The sequence below is a fragment of the Mustela nigripes genome, chromosome 2 (assembly GCF_022355385.1).
Source record: "Mustela nigripes isolate SB6536 chromosome 2, MUSNIG.SB6536, whole genome shotgun sequence".
Lineage (NCBI taxonomy): Eukaryota > Metazoa > Chordata > Mammalia > Carnivora > Mustelidae > Mustela > Mustela nigripes.
In genome coordinates, this window is record NC_081558.1 from 36,645,788 (window position 1) to 36,666,844 (window position 21,057).

Sequence of the window (21,057 nt, forward strand, 5' to 3'; positions counted from 1 at the left end):
CATATATAGGGGATTCATTACTATCTGTGGTTTCAGGCATCCACTGGGGTTCTTAGGCCATATCCCCACTGGATGGGGGTGGGGTGGGGGGCTATGGCACTATTTACTTCTTTAGTAATTTCCAGTCAGAATAAAATTGAATTCCAATGGGATCCTTTTTTTAGACCTGACATATTATTTTTTTTAAAGACTTATTTATTTATTTGATAGACAGAGATCACAAGTAGGCAGAAAGGTAGGCAGAGAGAGAGGAGGAAGCAGGATCCCCGCTGAGCAGAGAGCCAGATGTGGGGCTCGATCCAAGGACCCTGGGATCATGACCTGAGCCGAAGGCAGAGGCTTTAACTCACTGAGCCACCCAGGCGCCCCTAGACCTGACATATTTGAACCCTTTCTAGTGTCTACATGAATTCTGTAGACTGAGTGCTAAAATGACAACTTAAATAAAATATATACTCATAATAATTACTAAGGGTTGGTGGTCAATTCTGAAAGGAAAATAATATAAAAATGTAGCATGTAAGAGCTGTAAATCATTGCATTTTAAAAACAAGGGGCACCTGGCGGGCTCGGTCAGAGTGGAATCAAGAGTTCGACTCTTGATCACAGGGTTGTGAGTTCAAGCCCTGTGTTGGGTTTAGAGATTACTTAAAATCTTAAAAAAAAAAAAATTTAAAAACAAGTTAAATATATGCAATGGAATATTATGCAGCCATCAGAAAGGATGAATACCCAACTTTTGTATCAACATGGACAGGACTGGAAGAGATTATGCTGAGTGAAATAAGTCAAGCAGAGAGAGTCAATTATCATATGGTTTCACTTACTTGTGGAGCATAAGGAATAACATGGAGGACATTAGGAGAAGGAGAGGAGAAGTGAGTTGGGGGAAATCAGAGGGGGAGATAAACCATGGGAGACTGCTGTGAACTCTGAGAAACAAACTTAGGGTTTTGGAAGGGAGGGGGTGGGGAGAATGGGTGAGCCTGGTGGTGGGTATTAAGGAGAGGATGAATTGCATGGAGCACTGGGTGTGATGCATAAACAATGAATTTTGGAACACTGAAAATAAATAAAATTAAGACAGTAAAAAAAAAAGTTAAAATCTTCAACTAAGATTTTTAGGTTAGGAGTGGGTAGATGGAACAAGTGTAAGTAAGCGGCTTCACCTGTCCCTTGACAAAAGTCTGTGTGGTGAAACAGTAAGCTATGAATTTGGATCACCTTTTCTCATCACACAACTAAAATGAAAGCCATCTTTTGGGACTATTAGCACTTTTTGAAATTCCTGACTTTATTAATGCTGTGGCTATATAAGCAAACATATAAGGTCTTTCAAGAACTTCAACCACTGGGGTGCCTGGGTGGCTCAGTGGGTTAAGCCTCCGCCTTGGGCTCAGGTCATGATCGCAGGGTCCTGGGATCGAGCCCCGCATTTTGCTTTCTGTTCAGCAGGGAGCCCGCTTCCCTCTCTCTTGCTGCCTGCCCCTCTGCTTACTTGTGATCTCTCTCTCTCTGTGTCAAATAAATAAATGAAATCTTAAAAAAAAAAAAGAAAAAAGAACTTCAACCACTAATACATAGTAAGCTTTTAAACATGTTTAGAGCACTATGTCCCATGGGTGCTCTTGATGTAGAATATGCTAGACACTTACAAAGCTCCTGCTTGGCATGCAAGGAGGTTTTATAGAAATGGTAACATAGAAAATAATTCTCAGCTATTTGCTACTGTAAAATCAGTTACCTGACTGAAACTATAGCTATTCAAACGTGGATACTTTAGTACACACTAAATTATCCTTAAAAAAATGGAAACACCATATTTCTTTCCCTTGACTTGTCCTTCTAAATAATGTGTTGTTTAACTTTTCTCCATTAGATCTATTCTCTCCTAGCCAGTTTTGCTTGTGATGTACCACCTATGATTATATAAAAGGAGAAAGAGAGGGGCGCCTGGGTGGCTCAGTGGGTTAAGCCTCTGCCTTCGGCTCAGGTCATGGTCTCGGAGCCCTGGGATTGAGCCCCGCATCAGGCTCTCTGCTTTGCGGGGAGCCTGCTTCCCACCCCCCGCCCCGCCTGCCTCTCTGCCTGCTTGTGATCTCTGTCAAATAAATAAATAACATTAAAAAAAAAAAAGTAGAAAGAGAGCAGGTGCCATCTGTTCAGTCAGGTAAAGTAGACAGAAAAGACACCAATGTGTGATTTCCTGATTTCTAATGTTCATGCCACATCTATACAAAATTTCAGATTCTATGCACCTAACGACTAGACCAGATAATTAAGAACTCCGGGAACTTGGAAAGACCACTTGGGTTGTTTGGAAGATTTTTATGGAGGATTAGGACCTAACCCACCTAGGACTTTGGTAAGCCTGAAGAAGGTAACAGAGAAGAAGGTAACAGAGAGAAGAAGAAAAGTGTTTTGGAAAGTGTTCCATGGAAGGATCAAGGAGAGCAAGGCACAGGGTATGTATGAGGATGTCTTATCAAGAGAATTATAAGAATCTGTGGCAAAGCAGACTCAGTTACTAAATTGGGAACAGATAATGGAGGGCCTTGAATAATGTTAAGAAACTGAAGTTTAATCCTATAGCAAGTTGCCTTTAGAAGGTTTCTGATGAGACTTATAAGACCAAATTAGCGTCACAAACTAAACTTATATATATTTCATTAGCAAAAACTAAAAACTTGTGATTAACTATCTTATTTATGCAAAAAATTTTATTTTTTAAACAAAACAAAAATGCTGTCTTTGTTCCTTTATATATGGAAACAAGGAAGTCTACACGTATATATGTAGCTATACCTACAGGGTTTTTCCCCCATGACTTTTCCTGGAAACACTGTGTTCTCCATGTCCTGTGCCCCCTTGCTCCACTCCTCACAGATACATACCCCTTCTGAAGTACGATGCGCCAGGGGAATGGCCAGGAGAGCAAGCTAACAGGGTTGCAAACTGAAAATCCCGCCTCCTTCTCCAGAGAAGAGCTAACGAACAGGTCTTCCATTTCAGAGCATCAGCGGGCCTGGAGTTCAATTCACATTTCCACAGAGTGATACAGATTTGTGCCATGAATTATATGGAGGAAGAAATATTTAACACATCTATAGTATTTATTGTCATTTACCAGAAGAAAGCAATAGTAAAACAAACGTTTATGGGGAAAAAATTTTCTTTTTTTTAAAATGCTAAATTTCACCCAAGTCACTCAAACGGATTGGGAGTAGAAAATGTTGTCCCAGAAGAGTAATTTTTTTTATCTCCCCCTTCCTTGCCAGCCTCTTATTTTGCCCCTGCCTTTACAGAATACTCCTATCAGATGCCAGCCTTGTTCCCAGTTCTACCACTTGGCTCCAGAAGTATGCTGCTGAGACGGTCTCCAAGCTCTGACCAGACTCATTGTCTTAGTTCCTTGTTCTTCTAAGATTATTCTGTTCCCACTTATGCCAGTTCCTTTGGCAGTTGCACCTGTGGATTGAAGTAGTTGAAAAAAAGGGAAAAAAATTAATCCTGGAAATTCAAGAGTTAGGTAGCAAAAATGACAAAACTTACATGCCTCTGAAGTTGCAAAAATGGATGAGAAATTTGGGCCAGAGAGCCTCCCAAAGCATAATAAAACAACAATAACAACTGTATCCATCATCCCTGGGGCATTTCGTGATGCCAGGGACTTATCTAAGGGCTGTAAGCACATGGTAATCATCTCATAAAAACAAAAGGGCAGGGGTGCCTGGGTGGTTCAGTGGGTTAAAGCCTCTGTCTTCGGCTCAGGTCATGATCCCAGGGTCTTGGGATCGAGCCCCTCATCAGGCTCTCTGCTCAGTGGGGAGCCTGCTTCCTCAATCTCTCTCTCTCTGCCTACTTGTGATCTCTGTCAAATAAATAAATAAAATCTTAAAAACAAAACAAAACAAAAAACGAAACAAAAAGCCCAAAAGGGCAGATGCTGGAGTCTGCCCAGTTCAAATCCTGGTACTGTATTACTAGATGTGCGGTCGCGGGTATCAGTGTTCTCAGCTATAAACTGACCATAACAGCACGGGTCTAGCAGAAAAAGCTATTTTAAGGATTATGTGATAGAAAACAAGTTAGTAAGCAATACCACACTTCAAGAACATTTTCTCATTTTACTCTACAATAGCCTTGTTAAGGAGGAGACAGGCTCAGAGAGGAGAAGGCGTTTCCCACCCAGCTGGTTAGTGCCAGGGCAGGATTGCAACCCAGATCTGCCTGATTTCAATACCCAAGCCTGAACCACAAAAAAATACCACAAGAGTACATGATAGATGTTCTTTTATAACCTAGCCTTTCCTTTTTGAAGCACATTCCCAATTTGGTCACTTAAATTTAAAAAGCAAAGTATTTGGAGAAGAAGGCCCAAGGGCAAAATAAATGACCAAAGAGTAGCTTACATCTGACTTGCAGGTTTGTATCATTGGAACGCCTTAAAGATAAGGCAAGTTCTTCAACAGTGCCAGGTGGTGTTACATCTTGGGAGTGACTTAGCCATCCTGCAGGAACCTTCCAGAGGACACTGAAGAGGTACACAGGACACTCAGAGCTTGTATAATAATGAGTAAGAATTTATCTCCTGTTCCCCATATCCACCTGCCAATGTGAGGAGCCATTCTGGCCATCTGTTACGGCTCCTCCTGCAGCCAGTCTTCTCTCAGCCTTTGGCTGGAAAGATTTCCCAATCTCCTGCCCACTAGGGAAACTGCCCTCAAGCAGTTGCTACTGCCTGCCCAGCCTTCAAACCAAGGGGTTCTCCATGTGCTTCTGACTCTCTCCATCCTAGTGCCTGACTTTCAGGATGCACCTGTCTAGGGCTCAACCATGGAGAACACCAACAGGGAAGAACACCAGTGAGCCCAAAATACAATGCCACGTAGTTAAAAGAACTACAGCACTGCAACAAATAATTAAAACAGTGTGTTCTTTGTATTGCGGGATGGGGGAAAAAGAAAGCATTTTAAATAATGCTATTCCAGATGTATGTTTAGATGCAGGGGAGGGATCCAAAACAATACAAATACTTTAAAAAGCAAAATGTGGCACTGACCCAACATAGTAAACCCAGATACATATTGACATATTTAAAACATGACCAAGATGGCAATTCAGAACATTGTGAAAAAGAATCCCTGGTTGGCTATCATTGATCAGTGATTTGGGGAAAAAAATATCAAAGTGGGTTTCTTGCTCCCCTACGTCCTTCTAAAATTTAACCTTTTAACTCATCTGTAATAGGGAATTAAAAAAAAAAAAACTAAAAGTGACAAAAGCAGCAATAAAAGATGGGCAAATATTTTAGTAAGCTTCAAAAGAAGCCATTTCTAAGCAGAACCCCAAAGACAGAAACTAGAGAGGAAAAGATAACCAGCCTTGATGTTATAAATATATAAAACTTACAAACATGGCAATCTGCTTGCTGTATGGTTTGGGGGCCCTGTTCCCCCTTTCACTGGTTGGTTAAAATTCATTTAAGGAAAGTATGTGTGCAGAGCATCCCACAGGGCTCACACTTATATACAACTCACAGAGACGGGGGCAGGAAAAGAAGACCGTCTCCAGGGGTCATTTCATTGGGCACATCAATTTGAATTACTGCTTTCAGTCAACACCCCAGTAGGTGTCCAGAAAGAGCTGAGGAAGGCCTACTCTGAGGAATTCAGAATCTACTAGGAGACCCACACTATACTCATAAGGGTGCTCAAGCAGAATGTGGGAGATGCTGTAAGAGACATACGCATGAAGGGTCATGGAAACATAGAGGGAGTGCATTCACTCCTGATGATTCGTTTGGTTTCTTTTGCTATAAGAAGTCCTGTTTGCGCCAAGCCTGTTTGGATAGCTTTCAAGAGATAGAATTAAAGGTCATATGAGCAAAGGGTATGGAGGCAAGAAAAGAAGACCCTTTGGGGGAAATATCAAGGGATGTGATTCGTCGTGGGTGCCATAGACTTGGGGTTGTTGTCAGTGGGATGTCCACAGTAGCAGAATCAGTGTCATCAAGGACCTGGAGAGAAAGGCAAATTCTCAGGCACCATCCAAAATCCACTGAATCAGGGCGCCTGGGTGGCTCAGTGGGTTAAGCCGCTGCCTTCGGCTCAGGTCATGATCTCAGGATCCTGGGATCGAGTCCCACATCGGGCTCTCTGCTCAGCGGGGAGCTTGCTTCCCTCTCTCTCTCTCCCTGCCTGCCTCTCTGCCTGCCTCTCTGCCTGCTTGTGATCTTTGTCTGTCAAATAAATAAATAAAATCTTTAAAAAAAAAAAAAACAAAAACAAAAACAAAATCCACTGAATCAGGAACTCTAGACACGGGCTCAGGAATCGGCACTCAGCCTTCAAGGTGGTTCTGATGCATGCTAAAATTTAAGACTCACCATCACAGACTTCAGAAACATTGTATACCATAAACTCTTTTTCCAACTAGGTATTAGGAAAAGGCAGTTCCTATGCTCTGTAGTTCTGGTCAACGTATGCTCTTTCAGGATGAGTTTGAAATATTACACAGTTCTTTCTCGAGGAGACCTCTTGTATAAAGAACTGATGGAACAAATAAAATAAGGAACAAAAATATAGGGCAGAGGGAAAAGTCATTGAAGACAACTCTGGGGCTTTAGACCTGAATGTGCAAGAGAAGGGAAAGAACAGTGAACACAGGGAACCAGAAACACCAGCAGGTCTCAACTCAAGAGGTTGGCTGCGGGGGGGGGGGGGGGGCGCCTGGGTGGTTCAGTGGGTTAAGCCACTGCCTTTGGCTCAGGTCATGGTCTCAGAGTCCTGGGATGGAGCCCTGCATGGGGCTCTCTGCTCAGCGGGGAGCCTGCTTCCTCCTCTCTCTGCCTGCTTGTGATCTCCGTCTGTCAAATAAATAAATAAAATTAAAAAAAAAAAAAAAGAGGTTGGCTGGGGAAAGACTGAACAAAGGTGCTAAGAAAACTCCAGTGATCTAAATGGAAAGAGAGATCTGGGAAGTATCCTAGATTATGTGACAATGGAAACAAAAGGAGAAGATAAAATGGGAAATGGGAGGAAACTGCGGAAGTACGGAATCCAGAAATCCTTAAGAGAAAGAAGATCTTGTTAATGAGGCGAAGAAGAAATGGCCAGAGGTGGAAATGAAGACTCCAGGGTCTATAATGTCCCATTTCATAATCATAACTACCTATATGTCATGGAGTCTTTTGGCTAACCAAGGCTACTTTTGATATTCTTTTCTTTTTTTAAGGTTTTGTTTATTTATTGGCAGACAGAGATCACAAGTAGGCTGAGAGGCAGGCGGGGGGGTGGGGAGCAGGGTCCCTGCTGAGCAGAGAGCCCAATGCGGGGCTCTATCCCAGGACCCTGAGATCATGACCCAAGACAAAGGCAGAGGCTTAACCCACAGAGCCACCCAGGCGCCCCGTGCTTTTGATATTCTTAAACTGAAGTCTTTCCAAAGGAGAAATTTAGCTGTGTTTTTAGGCATTGGGGTGGAAACAATCCAGGTATAGAGAGGTGAGCCCAAGGTGAAATTGAGTGAATGTTAAACCACCTTCTTTGATTGGCACTGAAGCCTGTGTGTGATATAAATGCATTGGCACTGGGCATTGATATAGGTAAATGAAATTGTCACAGATGGGATCTTATCTCAGGGAGAAGTACAAAGACCCATCTGGGATGGTAGGCAGTGAACGGTCCACAAAATTTTTCAGGATAAAGGGAAATCCCGGGGCACCTGGGTGGCTCAGTGGTTTAAGCCTCTGACGTCGGCTCAGGTCATGATCCCAGGGTCCTGGGATTGAGCCCCGAGTCGGGCTCTCTGCTCAGCGGGGAGCCTGCTTCCTCCTCTCTCTCTGCCTGCCTCTCTGTCTGCTTGTGATCTCTGTCTCTCAGGTAAATGGATAAAATCTTAAAAAAGAAGAAAAAAGAAAAAAAGAAAAAGGAAATCCCACATTTGCCCAGGGAGGGGTAAGCCTCCAATTACTCAGTTATTAACTCATCAGGAAAGGACTCTGTGATTATTGAACGAATTCACTTTGTTAGGCAAGACAGAGTTTAAAAGCACAGCTAAAAACAAGAACAAAACAAACTAAAAAAATTCTACAGGAGCCAAGTAAGTAATGTCAACAAGTGAAACAGGCCGGTATTAGGCGGTATGGCATGGTGGAGACTGAGAAGAACTGGAGAGTCCATTACCTATCTTAAGGGAGAAGCCAAACGTCAAATCCAGCTGATGAGTGCCATGCAAACCCAAGCCCACTGTGGCCAGCTCTGATGTTTCAGGTGGTGCCAAAGAACTAAATGTTATTATGGGTATTTTCAATTTGGTACAACAATATCCAAGCCAAACACTCCAGGCCTGCAGATGTGGCTGACAGTCGGCCTGTTCTCACATACCTGGCCCACAGAACACATCTCTCTTAAACTGGGTAAAAGGGCAGCTTCTTGGAGGAGGTAGCATTTAAGCCAAGCCAGTATATAGATTTCCCTTTATTCTTTGCTACCAACTTCATTTTAAGGGTCCCAGGCCAGAAATATGGCGTGGGGGAGAGAACAGGCATTGAAATGAAAAAAATACAATTAAAAAATATAAACGGACTGCTTGATGGGATATGTTTTGCATATACAAAATTACTATTTTCAAGTCCATGAGAGAAAAACAGAAGACTGTAAAAGGAAAACAAGACTAGCTAAGACTAAATCATTTATGTTTTTGGATATTCAAGATTCCAGTTAGGATCCTCAGCTTTTAAAAAAATCACAACGAGGGGCGCCTGGGTGGCTCAGTCGGTTAAGCCGCTGCCTTTGGCTCAGGTCATGATCCCAGGGTTTTGGGATCGAGTCCCACATCGGGCTCCTTGTCCAGCAGGGAGCCTGCCATTCGGCCTGCTTGTGCTCTCTCTATGACAAATAAATAAATAAAATATATTTTTTAAGATTTTACTTATTTATTTGACAGAGAGAGATAGCACAAGTAGGCAGAGAGGCAGGAGGAAGGAGGAGGCAGGCTCCCTGCTGAGCAGAGAGGCCAATGTGTTGCGGAGCTTGATCCCAGGACCCTGGGATCATGACCTGAGCCGAAGGCAGAGGCTTTAACCTACTGAGCCACCCAGGCACCCCAATAAATAAAATCTTAAAAAAAAAAATCACAATGAAAATGAAATCTTCCATTTGCAATGATGTGGATGGAGGGTATTATGCTAAGCAAAATAAGTCAGTCAGAGAAAGGCAATTATCATATGAGCTCACTGATATGTGGAATTTAAGAAACAAAACCGAGGAGTATAGAGGAAGAGAGGAAAAAAAAATAAAACAAGATGAAATCAGAGAGGGAGATAAACCATGAGTGGCTCTTAATCATAGGAAACAAACTGAGGGTTACTGGAGGGTAACTGGAGTTACTGGAGGGAGGAGAGGTTTCCTGGAGGGGAAGAGATAAGTGGGTGATGGACATTAAGGGAGATATGTGATGCAATGAGCACCGGGTATTATATAAGACTGATGAACCACAGACCTGTACCCCTGAAACCAATAATACATTATATGTTAGTTAATCGAATTTAAATGGAAAAATATTTTTTAAAAATCACAACATTTCAAAATTATACTTTAATTCTAACCTCATCCTTTCAAAACCCAGGCGTTTGGAGGGCATCTCTCTCCACCAGTCCAAGAGTGGGGGAGAAAAACCTAAAAATCTTTAATTTCACTTTTCCCAAATGAGGGCTGTTATGTCTCATTTGACTGACTAAAAATACCCCTTTCTGCTGAGATTTTGTAGTATTGCCACCAATTGTGTTTTCTATATTCCGCTCAGTCTAAGAGGCACATTTTGTGACATTTCCACAGATCCCCAAATCAGAAAGCATCTTACAGTCCGTAAGCTTTACAACAGTTGACGGTAGATTCAAGCACGAACACACCACGGCTTTCCACACTATCAGCAGCTCCATTAACTATGCACGCAGATGTGCTGCCATTTAGAGTAGCTTTTTGAAGAAGGACAACGCCGACTTGGCAAAATGGGGTGGGAATGTAACTCTTTGTACTATTTTTGAACTTCTGCAAGTCCAAATGATTTCGCAATAAAAAAGACTGTCTTCTAAAAAGATCACACTGCGATTCAGAATGAAAGCAGAAATTTACTATGTATGCAGCAAGGAACACAATTTGATCGGTGGGGAACAAAGGGACATTAGTGGAGTGAATTTTGGTCAGTGGGATGAAATCATTTGCACATCTTTTTTTTTTTCCAGAGCATTCACAGGACTATGTGTATGAAGCTGTGTGACAATCTCTATCTCATGCACCTGCAGAGATGACTCTCACAGGCCAAGCCAGGCAGGTGAAAGCAGGAGAAACTGCCAATCCCTTGGAACAGATAAAAGACACTTCAAAGCATAGGCTGCTTTGCAAGACACTCATTCAAAAATCATGTCAGCATTTACTTTGAAGTGTGCTTCTTTCTTAACGGACATCAAGCACAAAACAAAACACAGCTTACAACCGATAGCAGTTTAGAACTGATGGAAAATAGAAAATGTAGCAATCAGCCAGGGTTGCGTTTTTGTGGTTATCCTCATTAATTTATTTTCATGTCTTTTGTTCTAGAATCTGGACTCAAAGTTGAAGTGTTTCGGTTGACTAAAAGGCAGAGGGTCCTGGTTGTGGAAGTTATAAAACCAAGACTGTAAGTTCCATGAGGTCAAGACTGTGCCTGTCTTTTTCGGCCCGTGCCCCTGTCCCCTCTGATGGTACCTGACACACAGGTGCACTACATAAGTGCTACACTAACAAATAAGTGAATGGGCAGAATGAAACAGACTCCAGGGTAAGCAGACTTGCTCAGAGAACACTCCCTCGGAAGGCAGGGAATTGGGTCAGAAAATCATCCGAACTTCATGCTCTCTTCTAATCCGAACCCACAGGTCACCTCTAATGCAGATTTTAGAAAGACTTCTCTTGGGGCACCTGGCTGGCTCAGTTGGTTGAGTCTGACTTTTTTTTTTTTTTTTTAAGATTTTATTTATTTCAGAGAAAGAGAGAGAGAGAATACACTAATAGGGGAGGGGCAGAGAGACCAGGAGACACCCAGTTGAACAGGGAGCCTGATGAAGGACCCAATACCAGGACCCTGACTTGCCAAAGGCAGACACTTAACTGACTGAGCCACCCAGACATCCCACTTGTCTGATGCTTGATTTCAGCTCAGGTCATGATCTCAGGGTCATGAGATCAAGCCCAGCATGGGGCTCTGTGCTGGGCGTGGCACCTACTTAACATACTTTCTCTCCCTCTGCCCTTCCTTCTCTCCATCTCTTAAAAAAAAAAAAGGGACTCCTCTTCAGTCTTTTCAGACTTATTTTCTCTTGGTACAGCCTCCAAGGCAGCTTGAATATGCTTTACCAATGACTGGTTACACAGTGACAGAGCTAGTTTCTCCCAAATCAACACCCCAAGCCACCCCCCTACAGGGGGTCTGGCTGCCTGGAGAAGAGCAGGTGCAGAAACTCTTTATACACTACCCAAGGGCAGGCAAAGAACTCTTGTCTGACCTCAGGGGACCTTCTAGTGTTCTCACCCTGTTCTACCCAAGGAAGAATCAGAATCCCTCTATGACACAGAGGAAAGTCATCTTTGATTTAGAAGAATGGAATGCTGTCAATTCTGCATTACCGCAGATGGGAAGAAGGGACATACATCTGTATAACACATCTTGAAGAAATTGTGACTCCCTATGATGAAATAATAGATGGACTGTTTGGCTCTATTACACTCTAGATTTTAAAATAATACAGTTCGGGGCACCTGGGTGTCTCAGTGGGTTAAAGCCTCTGCCTTCGGCTCAGGTCATGATCTCAGGGTCCTGGGATCGAGCCTTGCATTGGGCTCTCTGCTCAGCAGGGAGCCTGCTTCCCTTCCTCTCTCTCTGCCTGTCTCTCTGCCTACTTGTGATCTCTGTCAAATAAATAAATTAAATTAAATTAAATTATACAGTTCATTATTAAGTACCTATGACTTTTGGACATACGCCTTTCAGATTCCATAGGTGCTATCATTGTAATGACAAAAAAAAATATTTCTTCAACTTCACCTGCAAGGAATACACATTTTCGTGTATCAGCAGCAGTTAATCATGAATCACAATAAACATTAAAGCTGAAATCATAGTCAAAACTCCATTCATTCACGGAGCTTAAAATTGATAGCAGTTTAGAACTGATGGAAAATAAGAAAAGGTAGCAATTAGCCAGGGGTTCTGGAGATGGTATCCTGACGTTTACCGTTTATCTGGCCACCTAAACAGTGAAGAGTACAGAAATGCCATCGCAGGTAGTCTATCTTCATCTACTAAAAAAGAACCAACTATTTTTAAACATTCTGGAAGCACTCAGTTATTTACAAATGATGGGCCTAAATTAGGCTTCATCCTTACTTATTCCTGCAGCAGGTTCCTGGAGATCTCTGAAGGTCAGCTCTGCGGCTGGGGTGGATAAACGCTTGGCCCTGGACCTGGAGCTGAATTTCAGTGTCGATTCTACCACTTTCTAGCTCTGCCTCCTATACACGGTACTGAACTTCTCTAAGCCTCAGTTTCTCTTTTATAAAATAGAGAGAATAATAATACCTACCTCCTAGGGCTAAGAGGATGAGTTAATTCATATAATGTATCTGGCCTACAATAATCGCTCAATCCACCTTAGCTGTGAATTGCACTGGTACAAAGTTGTCTAGTTCTTTATGTGTCCTTGGGGATAACTGGTAATTTTGTTGCCCTGGTAATGCTGATGGCTTCCTTCGGTTAGTCACCACTAGTGAGACTCTCCCGGAGTTAAAACAAGCAGGAGGTAGAGGTGGGATACCCTGGAATTCGTTCACCATTTCTCCTCCCCTCTACTTACGGGCTTAAGATAGGCGACATTACTGTGGCGAATGTCATTCAAGAGCTGATCTCTGGGAGTGATTTCCACCAGCGGGGGTGGCCTGTTTTTCGGCACCGGTTTGAGCGTTCTGATGACATCTTTGAGGTTGGTCTTCTCGGGCGGCTCTCTGGCTTCGGGCATCCGAGACTTGCGTTGCATCCTCTTCAGCTTCACCACTCGGAAGGAGTCAGGGTCCGTCCTGTACTTCGGGGGCTGTGACGGCTTCTTCATCATTTCATTCTGTCGATTGAAGGCGGCCGCTTGGAGGTTGGGCGGCTGTGGAGGAGGCTGGAGGAACTCCTGCATCCTGGGATCGGGCATGGGTCCCCCCAGCCTCTCCCACATTCCAGGTGGCAGCCCCAACCCATTCTCCAACATGGCTATCAACTTCCTCTGCTCTTTGAGCTGCTGCTGTTTTTGTTCCTCTTGTCTTTTCTGCCGCTGCTTGTCCTGATTCCTGGTGAGCAGGTTGGTCACCACCATTCTGGGACCCGGGAGCTCAAAATGGTAGCCCACCTTCAGGAGAGTGGTGTTGGCCTTCAACAGCCGGGAGATTTCCATTTCGGCATGGTGGCCCAGCATGTGCCTTTGATTGTGGAACCGAAGTTCCGTGAGCGTCTCGTTGAACTGGAGGCACCTCATGATGGCCACGATTCCTTTCCCTGTGATGAAGTTGGACTCGATGTTGAGAGTGGTAATGCTCCTATTTTCCCGCAGCATGTTCGCCAAGGCGAACGCGACGTTCTCATCCGCGCCCACGTTGGCTAAGCTGAAGGTTTTGATGTGTTTGTTTTTCTTCATTGCGTTGACGAAGTCCAGCAACATCTCCTTGGGGATGTTTTCAATGTTGTTCAGGTTGAGCTCCTTCATGTCAGGGTCATTCTGTCTAACGCGCCTCAAGCTCCCATCCAGGTCTGTTTGGTTTCCCGAAGGCCTCGCACTTACCTTTAGAAAACTGGTATCTAGCGCTAACTTCTTGGGATCTAATTTTGATATTTTCTTCTCACTTTTTTCTTGGACCTCTGGTCCGTCTTTCTGTTCTCCAAATGCCTTCTTAGCTACTTGTGCACAGCTGCTCTCCCGGTTCCTAATCTGCTGCTCTACCCCACCTTGCACGCCTCTTTGTGGCTTTTCCACACTCTCTTCACTGTCGTCATTTCCTTCCTCGTCTTCATCCTCGTCATCTTCATCCTCGTCATCCTCATCCCCGTCATCTCCTTCATCTTCTTCACCATCAGCATCATCGGTTTCTGGGACATCGCTGCTGCCTTTTGATTCTCTTTTATTTGCAGCAATTTCGTTATTGAGCTTTTCTTTTAAATACTGGGACACATTTTTATTACCTTTGCCTACTTCTTCATGCTGCTCTTGAGTGTCCACCTAAAAGAGAGGTTTATGAGGGTTAGAACACATGGGGATGGAGAAACAGGAAGCAGAGCAGTCGCTACTGGAAATAAGAGATTTATTAGGAAGTGAAATGAGTAAGCAAATAAATGGTGTGTATAGTGTTCCATTTGTGTGTGTATACATATACACAAACACATATACAATATATAAAAGCTTATAAGTGTATAGGAAAAACAAGTCTATGGTAATGCTTACCCAATTATCAGTTCTCTCTTAAAAATAGAGGGAATTATTAAGGTAACTGAGAAGGGGGCAGTGTCTGGCCGGCTCAGTCAGAGGAGCATGTGACTCCTAATCTCAGGGTTATGAGTTCAAGTCCATGTTGGCTGTAGAGATTACTTTAAAAATAAAATAAAATAAGATAAAAAGATAACTGGAGGGGTGCCTGGGTGGCTCAGCGGGTTAAGCCTCTGCTTTTGGCTCAGGTCATGGTCCCAGGCTCCTGGGATCAAGCCCCACATCGGGCTCTCTGTTCAGCAGGGAGCCTGCTTCCTCCTCTCTCTCTGCCTGCTTTTCTGCCTACTTGTGATCTTTGTATGTCAAATAAATAAATAAAATCTTAAAAAAAAAAAGATAACTGGAGAGGGGATGCATGTAATTCTAAAGTGTTTAAGTGTTTTAAAAAAATACACGTATTAGTTTTGTAAGCAAATATAATCTAAATAAAGATGAACTTTTATAGCCATACTACAGATAGATACAAACACATTTTGGGGGGGGGGTGTGCTGTGTTTATCTCATTCCATATGGTAAAATGAAACATAATTTTGGTTTTGGACTCTGTATTGTTTTTAAAAATGGTGTTCAATTCTAGAAGCGGCCCCAAAATTATTTGCTTTGAAAACCTTATGGAGTTATCGATCAATACACTGAAGTCTTTGTTTTATATATATCCAAATAGGCATTTTTGTGTTCAATAGTCCTAGGTTACACAAATTACTCATTGCTCCAAACAAAACTTACATCCCAAGATACCTGCTAATCTAATATAATGTGTATATCAACTTTCCCTGAAAACATAACATACTGTGGGAAAAGTGAGAGCATTTTGATACCCTGAAATATACCAAAGACCTAGACTTGGATTTTTTGTCTCCTCAGTTCTATGACCACTATCCTGACTACTTTGAGGACAGGATCATGAGTCCAGTTTCTTTTGAAACAAAGTCTTTAGGGGGCAGTGCTGGCTACAGAAGAGGATCAGATTATACAGATCTTTAGAAACAATGCTTTGGGGCACCTGGGCAGCTCAGTGGGTTAAAGCCTCTGCCTTCAACTCAGGTCATGGTCTCAGGGTCCTAGGGTCAAGCCCCGCGTTGGGCTCTCTGCTCAGCAGGGAGCCTGCTTCCCCCTCTCTCTCTGTCTGCCTCTCTGCCTACTTGTGATCTCTCTATCAAATAAATAAATAAAATCTTAAAAAAAAAAAAGGGAACAATGCCTTAGTTTAGAAAGGAAATTAGCAGTTTCTAAACGATGTTTGTTAGATTCTTGCTTATCAATTAGTGTGCTTTCCTATACCACATGTGTACCTCATAGGTGTCATTTTGAAAGCTGGTGTAGCATTTTCAAGCAAGAACTTGATCTTCTTGCTTACAACATACGGTAGGTTGGAAGTGACAGTTGGCAACAGTCATCCTAACCACTTTAAAGCCTTCTCTACTGCATTTCTCATCTGTCCCAGTAGGGGGAGACAATCATCAAGCTGTTTAAATTATACTAAGGGAAGACAAAAGTGTTCAAAGTACCCAGTTTTCTTTTTCTGAAATTTGCATTCAGAATAGAATTGGTTCTTACTCCAACTGTATAATATAGTCACTCCAAATAGCTGCAGATTGTACCTTAAACTCCAACCTGACCAAACGGGCAATTGCTTAAATTTAGTACATGTTTAAACTCTTCTGACCCTGAAACCAGTTTGTAAGTTTCCTTAATCACAGCCAGCATGATAGCAATGTGAGAAGATAGAGCTGTAACAGCAGGTATAACTAAAAGCGTCTTTACCTGCAGGGATCTTGGTCTTCCTTTGGCTTTGTCCTTTTTAAGTGGAACATTAAGAAAAGTATGCTGATATATGATAGGTTCATAGATGCAAATGCAATTCTAGTGGCCATATAAGAAATATATTGCAGAAAGAACGGTCTTTACAACAACTGTTCAATAGCTGTCAATTTCTAAATGTATTACTGATATCCAATAAACTGTGTTAATATGGAATTTTGGGAGTTATTTGACATGGTTGAACTATATAGATTATGGGGCGAGACTTCAGAAGGGCTGTGACGCCCTTGCAATTTTCTGTGAAATACTACCTAAGAATGTGTAAGCAGAAGGAGGGGTATAGAGCATTCATCAGCTTCTTAAAGCGTTCTATGTGTCCAAAAAAAAAAAAAAAAAAAAAAAAGGAGTTAAGGACAAATTCTTATAGGTTATGAGCTAATTCATTAAGATTAGGTCTGTAGAATCAGGCTTTCCTACACAGTGAACCCCACAGCCATTAAAAAAAAAAAGAGACATTTACACGAAAACTATCATTTTTCCTTCCCAGTTATACCATGTAAGTGTTTCAGGAAGTTCCAGTCCGACATCAGATTAAATGTTAATGACCTAATCTAGCAGCGGCAACAAAACAAGACCAAACATGAAGTCTTGAGAAACGGACAGTTGCCGCAGGGACACCTGTCGCTCGGGCCCAGGCAGACGATTCTCTGCTGTACACAAATTCCTGATTACCTGGGACGGCACAAAGGTGACAGGGACACGTTCATCCTCCAGCATGCGTCTGGATGCCTTTTGCCAATACATATAATCCATTAGAGACTTATGGTCAAAATTTCCTGTGGGTGGCTTGTCGGTCTGATCCTTCTGAATCATTCCAACGGGAAGCCTGGGGTCCGGGGCCATCACTTCCATTTCTGACTGCAGTTTTCTCAGCTCTTCGGGGGACAGGTTGGCCAAGATTTCATCTTCATCAATCTCCTCATCAAAGAGTTCTTCGTCTGAATTCCTGCTGTGTTCTGACATGATTTTTTCCCCCCCTGTATTTTTCTCTGTTACTAGAAAAGGAGAAATAATCAAAGACTCTCTCCAAATAAGCAAAAACTCTCAAGGAATTCCCCCTGGTTAACAAACATTCCAGGTTAACACTGCTTAAAGAGGTTTTCACCCCTGAGGATCTCAGTGGCCTGTGCTGAGCAGCTGGGGGGGGGGGGGACTATAGCTAAGCTCACGCCGTATCTATATTAAGCAGGGCTTGGCTGGATAGCGTCAATTTATGAAACTACTGTGTGGCTCTCATTTTGGCAACGTGAGTCAGCTGTGCAAATCCATCTGACATTTCAGTACAGCTGCTGAGGTCTGCCAGCGAGTACCAGGTCTGGAGAATCTCTATGGGGATAAAATCAGTTCTTCCCAGGTACTGTCACACCCCAGTTCATGCAGCCCATACACACGTACTGTAACACTACAGGGGAGATCACTTCTTTTTACTTAGCTGCCTAGAGCAACTTACAAGTTTTGGGAGGGAAGATCCAACCAGCGACTGGAGTTCCACAGAAGTCAAAATTCTACTTGTGGGTGGAACTCGAGCTCTCGGGGCTTCTCTCTTCATGCCAGGGTGACTCTGGAAGCAAACCGGCACACAGCAGAGCAGAGGTCTGGCTCTGTTTCTCATTCCCAGTGTAAGCTGAACCTCTGCAAGATGTCCTTATTTGCATCTCGATCCTGTGATCTGACAGACGGGGATAACCAGCGCTTGAATTCCACTATAAACGAGGAGTTTAATATTCTAAATAATTGTTTTTTCTTACTAAAAATCCATTAGCTAGGATAAATTGAAGTGGGTCACAAATGAAAGGTAACAAGCCCCCAAACTGTTAAAGTCCTGAAGAAACCACGAGAGGATTTTTCTTTTTTTATGTCCTCAGAGGGCAGTATTTAATCCAAATGACAAATGCACGTTTTTTGGACCCAGATATTCCTCTTTTGGCAATGTATCCTACTGATACGCTATCGATAGGGGTGAAGTGACAGGTGTACAGAATTATTCAATATAACAGTATAGAATAGTATGTATTATATGTTGTTATTGGTAGGAGAAGAGGTAAAAGAATATAGGTATATATACACAAATTTTATCAACATAACGGATCCTTGGAAAAATATACAAGAAACCATTATCATCAGTACTTCTGGAGAGAAGAGTGGCTTGTCTGAGAGATGGGGCTGGGAAAGGCTTCGTTACTGTATACTCTTTCATAATCGCCAGCCTCGGGGCTTTATGAATATAATGCTTAGTCAAGCTTTTAATGCTTATTTCAATGCTTACTCAATGCTTATTTGTACATTTATTGTACAAAAATTAAGATAACACAGGGAAGTATAAAGAAAATAAAAATTTTCCCTTATGTCACCACTAAGAGCTACCACTCACTATTAACATTTTGGTTCATCAGTCCAGTCCATTCTTCCAGGCGCATGAACTAAATAATATTTTGTCATCTCTCTCTTTTTTTTTAATTACAAAATCAGGACTTTTTCATGGCATTTTTTCTACTACTACATAATTTTTAATAGCTCTCTGTTAAGACTCTGTATATGGATAGACAATAATTTATGTAAGCGATCCCCAATTGTTGAATATTTGGACTGTTTTCCATTCTCACAAGCACAAGGATTTCTTAAATAAACAACCCCTCTAACTAAATAATTATGGATGTGTAAAGTTATTTCCTTAGGATAAGCTGAATACATTCTAAGAAGTGAAATTGCTGGGTCCAAGAGTATGAAGAAGTGGAAGGCATTTCATACACCTAAGTGATCTCAGTATTTTTGCAAATCATCTCCAATACATATATATTAAAGTTTTTGCAAGTTACATATGTAACTATTCTAATATATCACTTGTAGATATCATATTTATAATATACATGGCCAAATATTCTTAAGTAAATAATATTTATAATTATAAATGTTAATTTTTGGCATATGTTTTGTTACACACACACACACATGTGCAGCTATATAACAAAACATATCCAGAAAAATCAACTGTGGGAAGTTTTAAATGGATGTTCTAATGTTTTCTTCCCATCCCAGTTATTTATTTTGAATACCCCAAGGTTGAGAAGCTTCTCAAAGATATGGCTAGGAGCACTGGGTGTGGTGCAAAAATAATGAATACTGTTATGCTGAAAATAATAAATAAATAAATAAATAAAGATATGGCTAAACGACTCCCAAGAAATTTATTAGCAGTTTACTTGAATGATCATGTTAACGTAAAGGACACAGGTGCATGGTGGCACCCCAGCGGTGTCCCTGTAAAACGGACAGATGTTCATGGCTTCGGGGGCAAGGAGGTAGACCACTTTGCCGATAGCTCATTTGCAAACCATCATTTCATAGACGTCGTTTGTCAGTGGTCTAGAGAGACTTGATTAAGAAGAGTTTTATGTTCAAGGTGTTTGGGAAATGTGAAATTCCGCTTTTGCCTTTTAAAGATGTGTGTAGCACCGGAGTTACTGAACACTCTGAGAAATCACACACCAAAGAAACCAATTTGTTTAACCCAATATTCCCCAACCTCATTTAATTCATGCCTCCCGACCCCGACCCCCCAAATCATTTATTACTATCCTGTACAATTAAATTTCCAAATTCATACTATGGGGCATACTGATCTAAATATGAAAGAGAAAGATCTGGCATCACTCTGCTGGATTCATGTTCCAGCTGTATTCCTTACTATGTGCTACTGGACCGCTTACTTGGCCCAATTACCTCATCATATCAAAGGGATCGGAAATAATAGTTACCATATACAATTACTGAGAGACCGACATGAGGTTATATATAGCTACACAAATTAAGCAGGATTGTGCATGGCACAGAGCAAGCCCTTAATAAATGTTAACTATTACTAGTCTCATCATTCATGGAGAACCACAGAAACACTTAAAGAAAAACAAACACAATTATAAAATGTAACACATTTTGTAAACCATTTCCATGGGAGAAACCATTATAATAATGTCAATCAACAAAGGGCTTGGAAAAAATCTTGTTGCTTTTACAGAAAGCAAGAGGCTCTTAGATGGGACTGTGTCTAAGGAAAATAGAACACCACCATTTATTTTGTTAATATACAGCTCTCCCAAGAAAAACGATCTGAATTCTTGCTTGTAAGTTTTCATATTTAAATTCTCTCCTGGAGACAAACATTTCTTGATGATCAAAAGTGGATTGAGGAAGTGCTGTAAGGGGCGCTCTTTCAGCTAACTTCCATCCTGCTGAGCGAGTTCAAGAAGAGCGTACATCTCTCCCAGCTGCTTCCGCTGCGCATTTGACTCATATGCTGACAGAGAGGGTTTTGCTGGTGTAATTAGCCTCATTTGACACACAGATGATTGAGTTGGGTTTCTCTCTTGACGATGCTGTGCAGCTGCCGTCTCACATTGGAATCCAACCACCGCACCCGAAGAAAGCAGCTCGCTGTGCGACTGCTGAGTTTTCCAGCCCAGGTAGGGCATCACAGATCAGAATGTCTGGCAGAGATTACAGTGAGTGCACTGATGCCCTGGGGCCCACCCAGAAGCTACTCCATCAGACTGCTCTGGTTTGGGTTCAGAATTCTGTATTTTTTTGAAAGCTCTCCAGGGGATTCAGATGTGTAAATAAGCACGGGGATCACAGGGCTATGGCAAGGCCCCCATTTTACAGATCAAGCTCAGATAGCTCAA

The 21,057-nt window shown here is 42.1% G+C and overlaps 1 protein-coding gene across 1 annotated transcript; it reads right to left on the reverse strand.

Moving 5' to 3' along the window:
- Positions 1-3,441: 3,441 nt before the first annotated feature.
- Positions 3,442-17,341, reverse strand: LMOD3 (leiomodin 3). Its single transcript, XM_059387872.1, has 3 exons — positions 17,051-17,341; positions 12,893-14,293; positions 3,442-3,468 (listed from the first exon to the last, which is right to left on the reverse strand). The coding sequence occupies exons 1-3, from the start codon at positions 17,339-17,341 to the stop codon at positions 3,442-3,444; spliced, it is 1,719 nt and encodes a 572-aa protein (XP_059243855.1).
- Between the last annotated feature and the right edge of the window lie 3,716 nt (positions 17,342-21,057).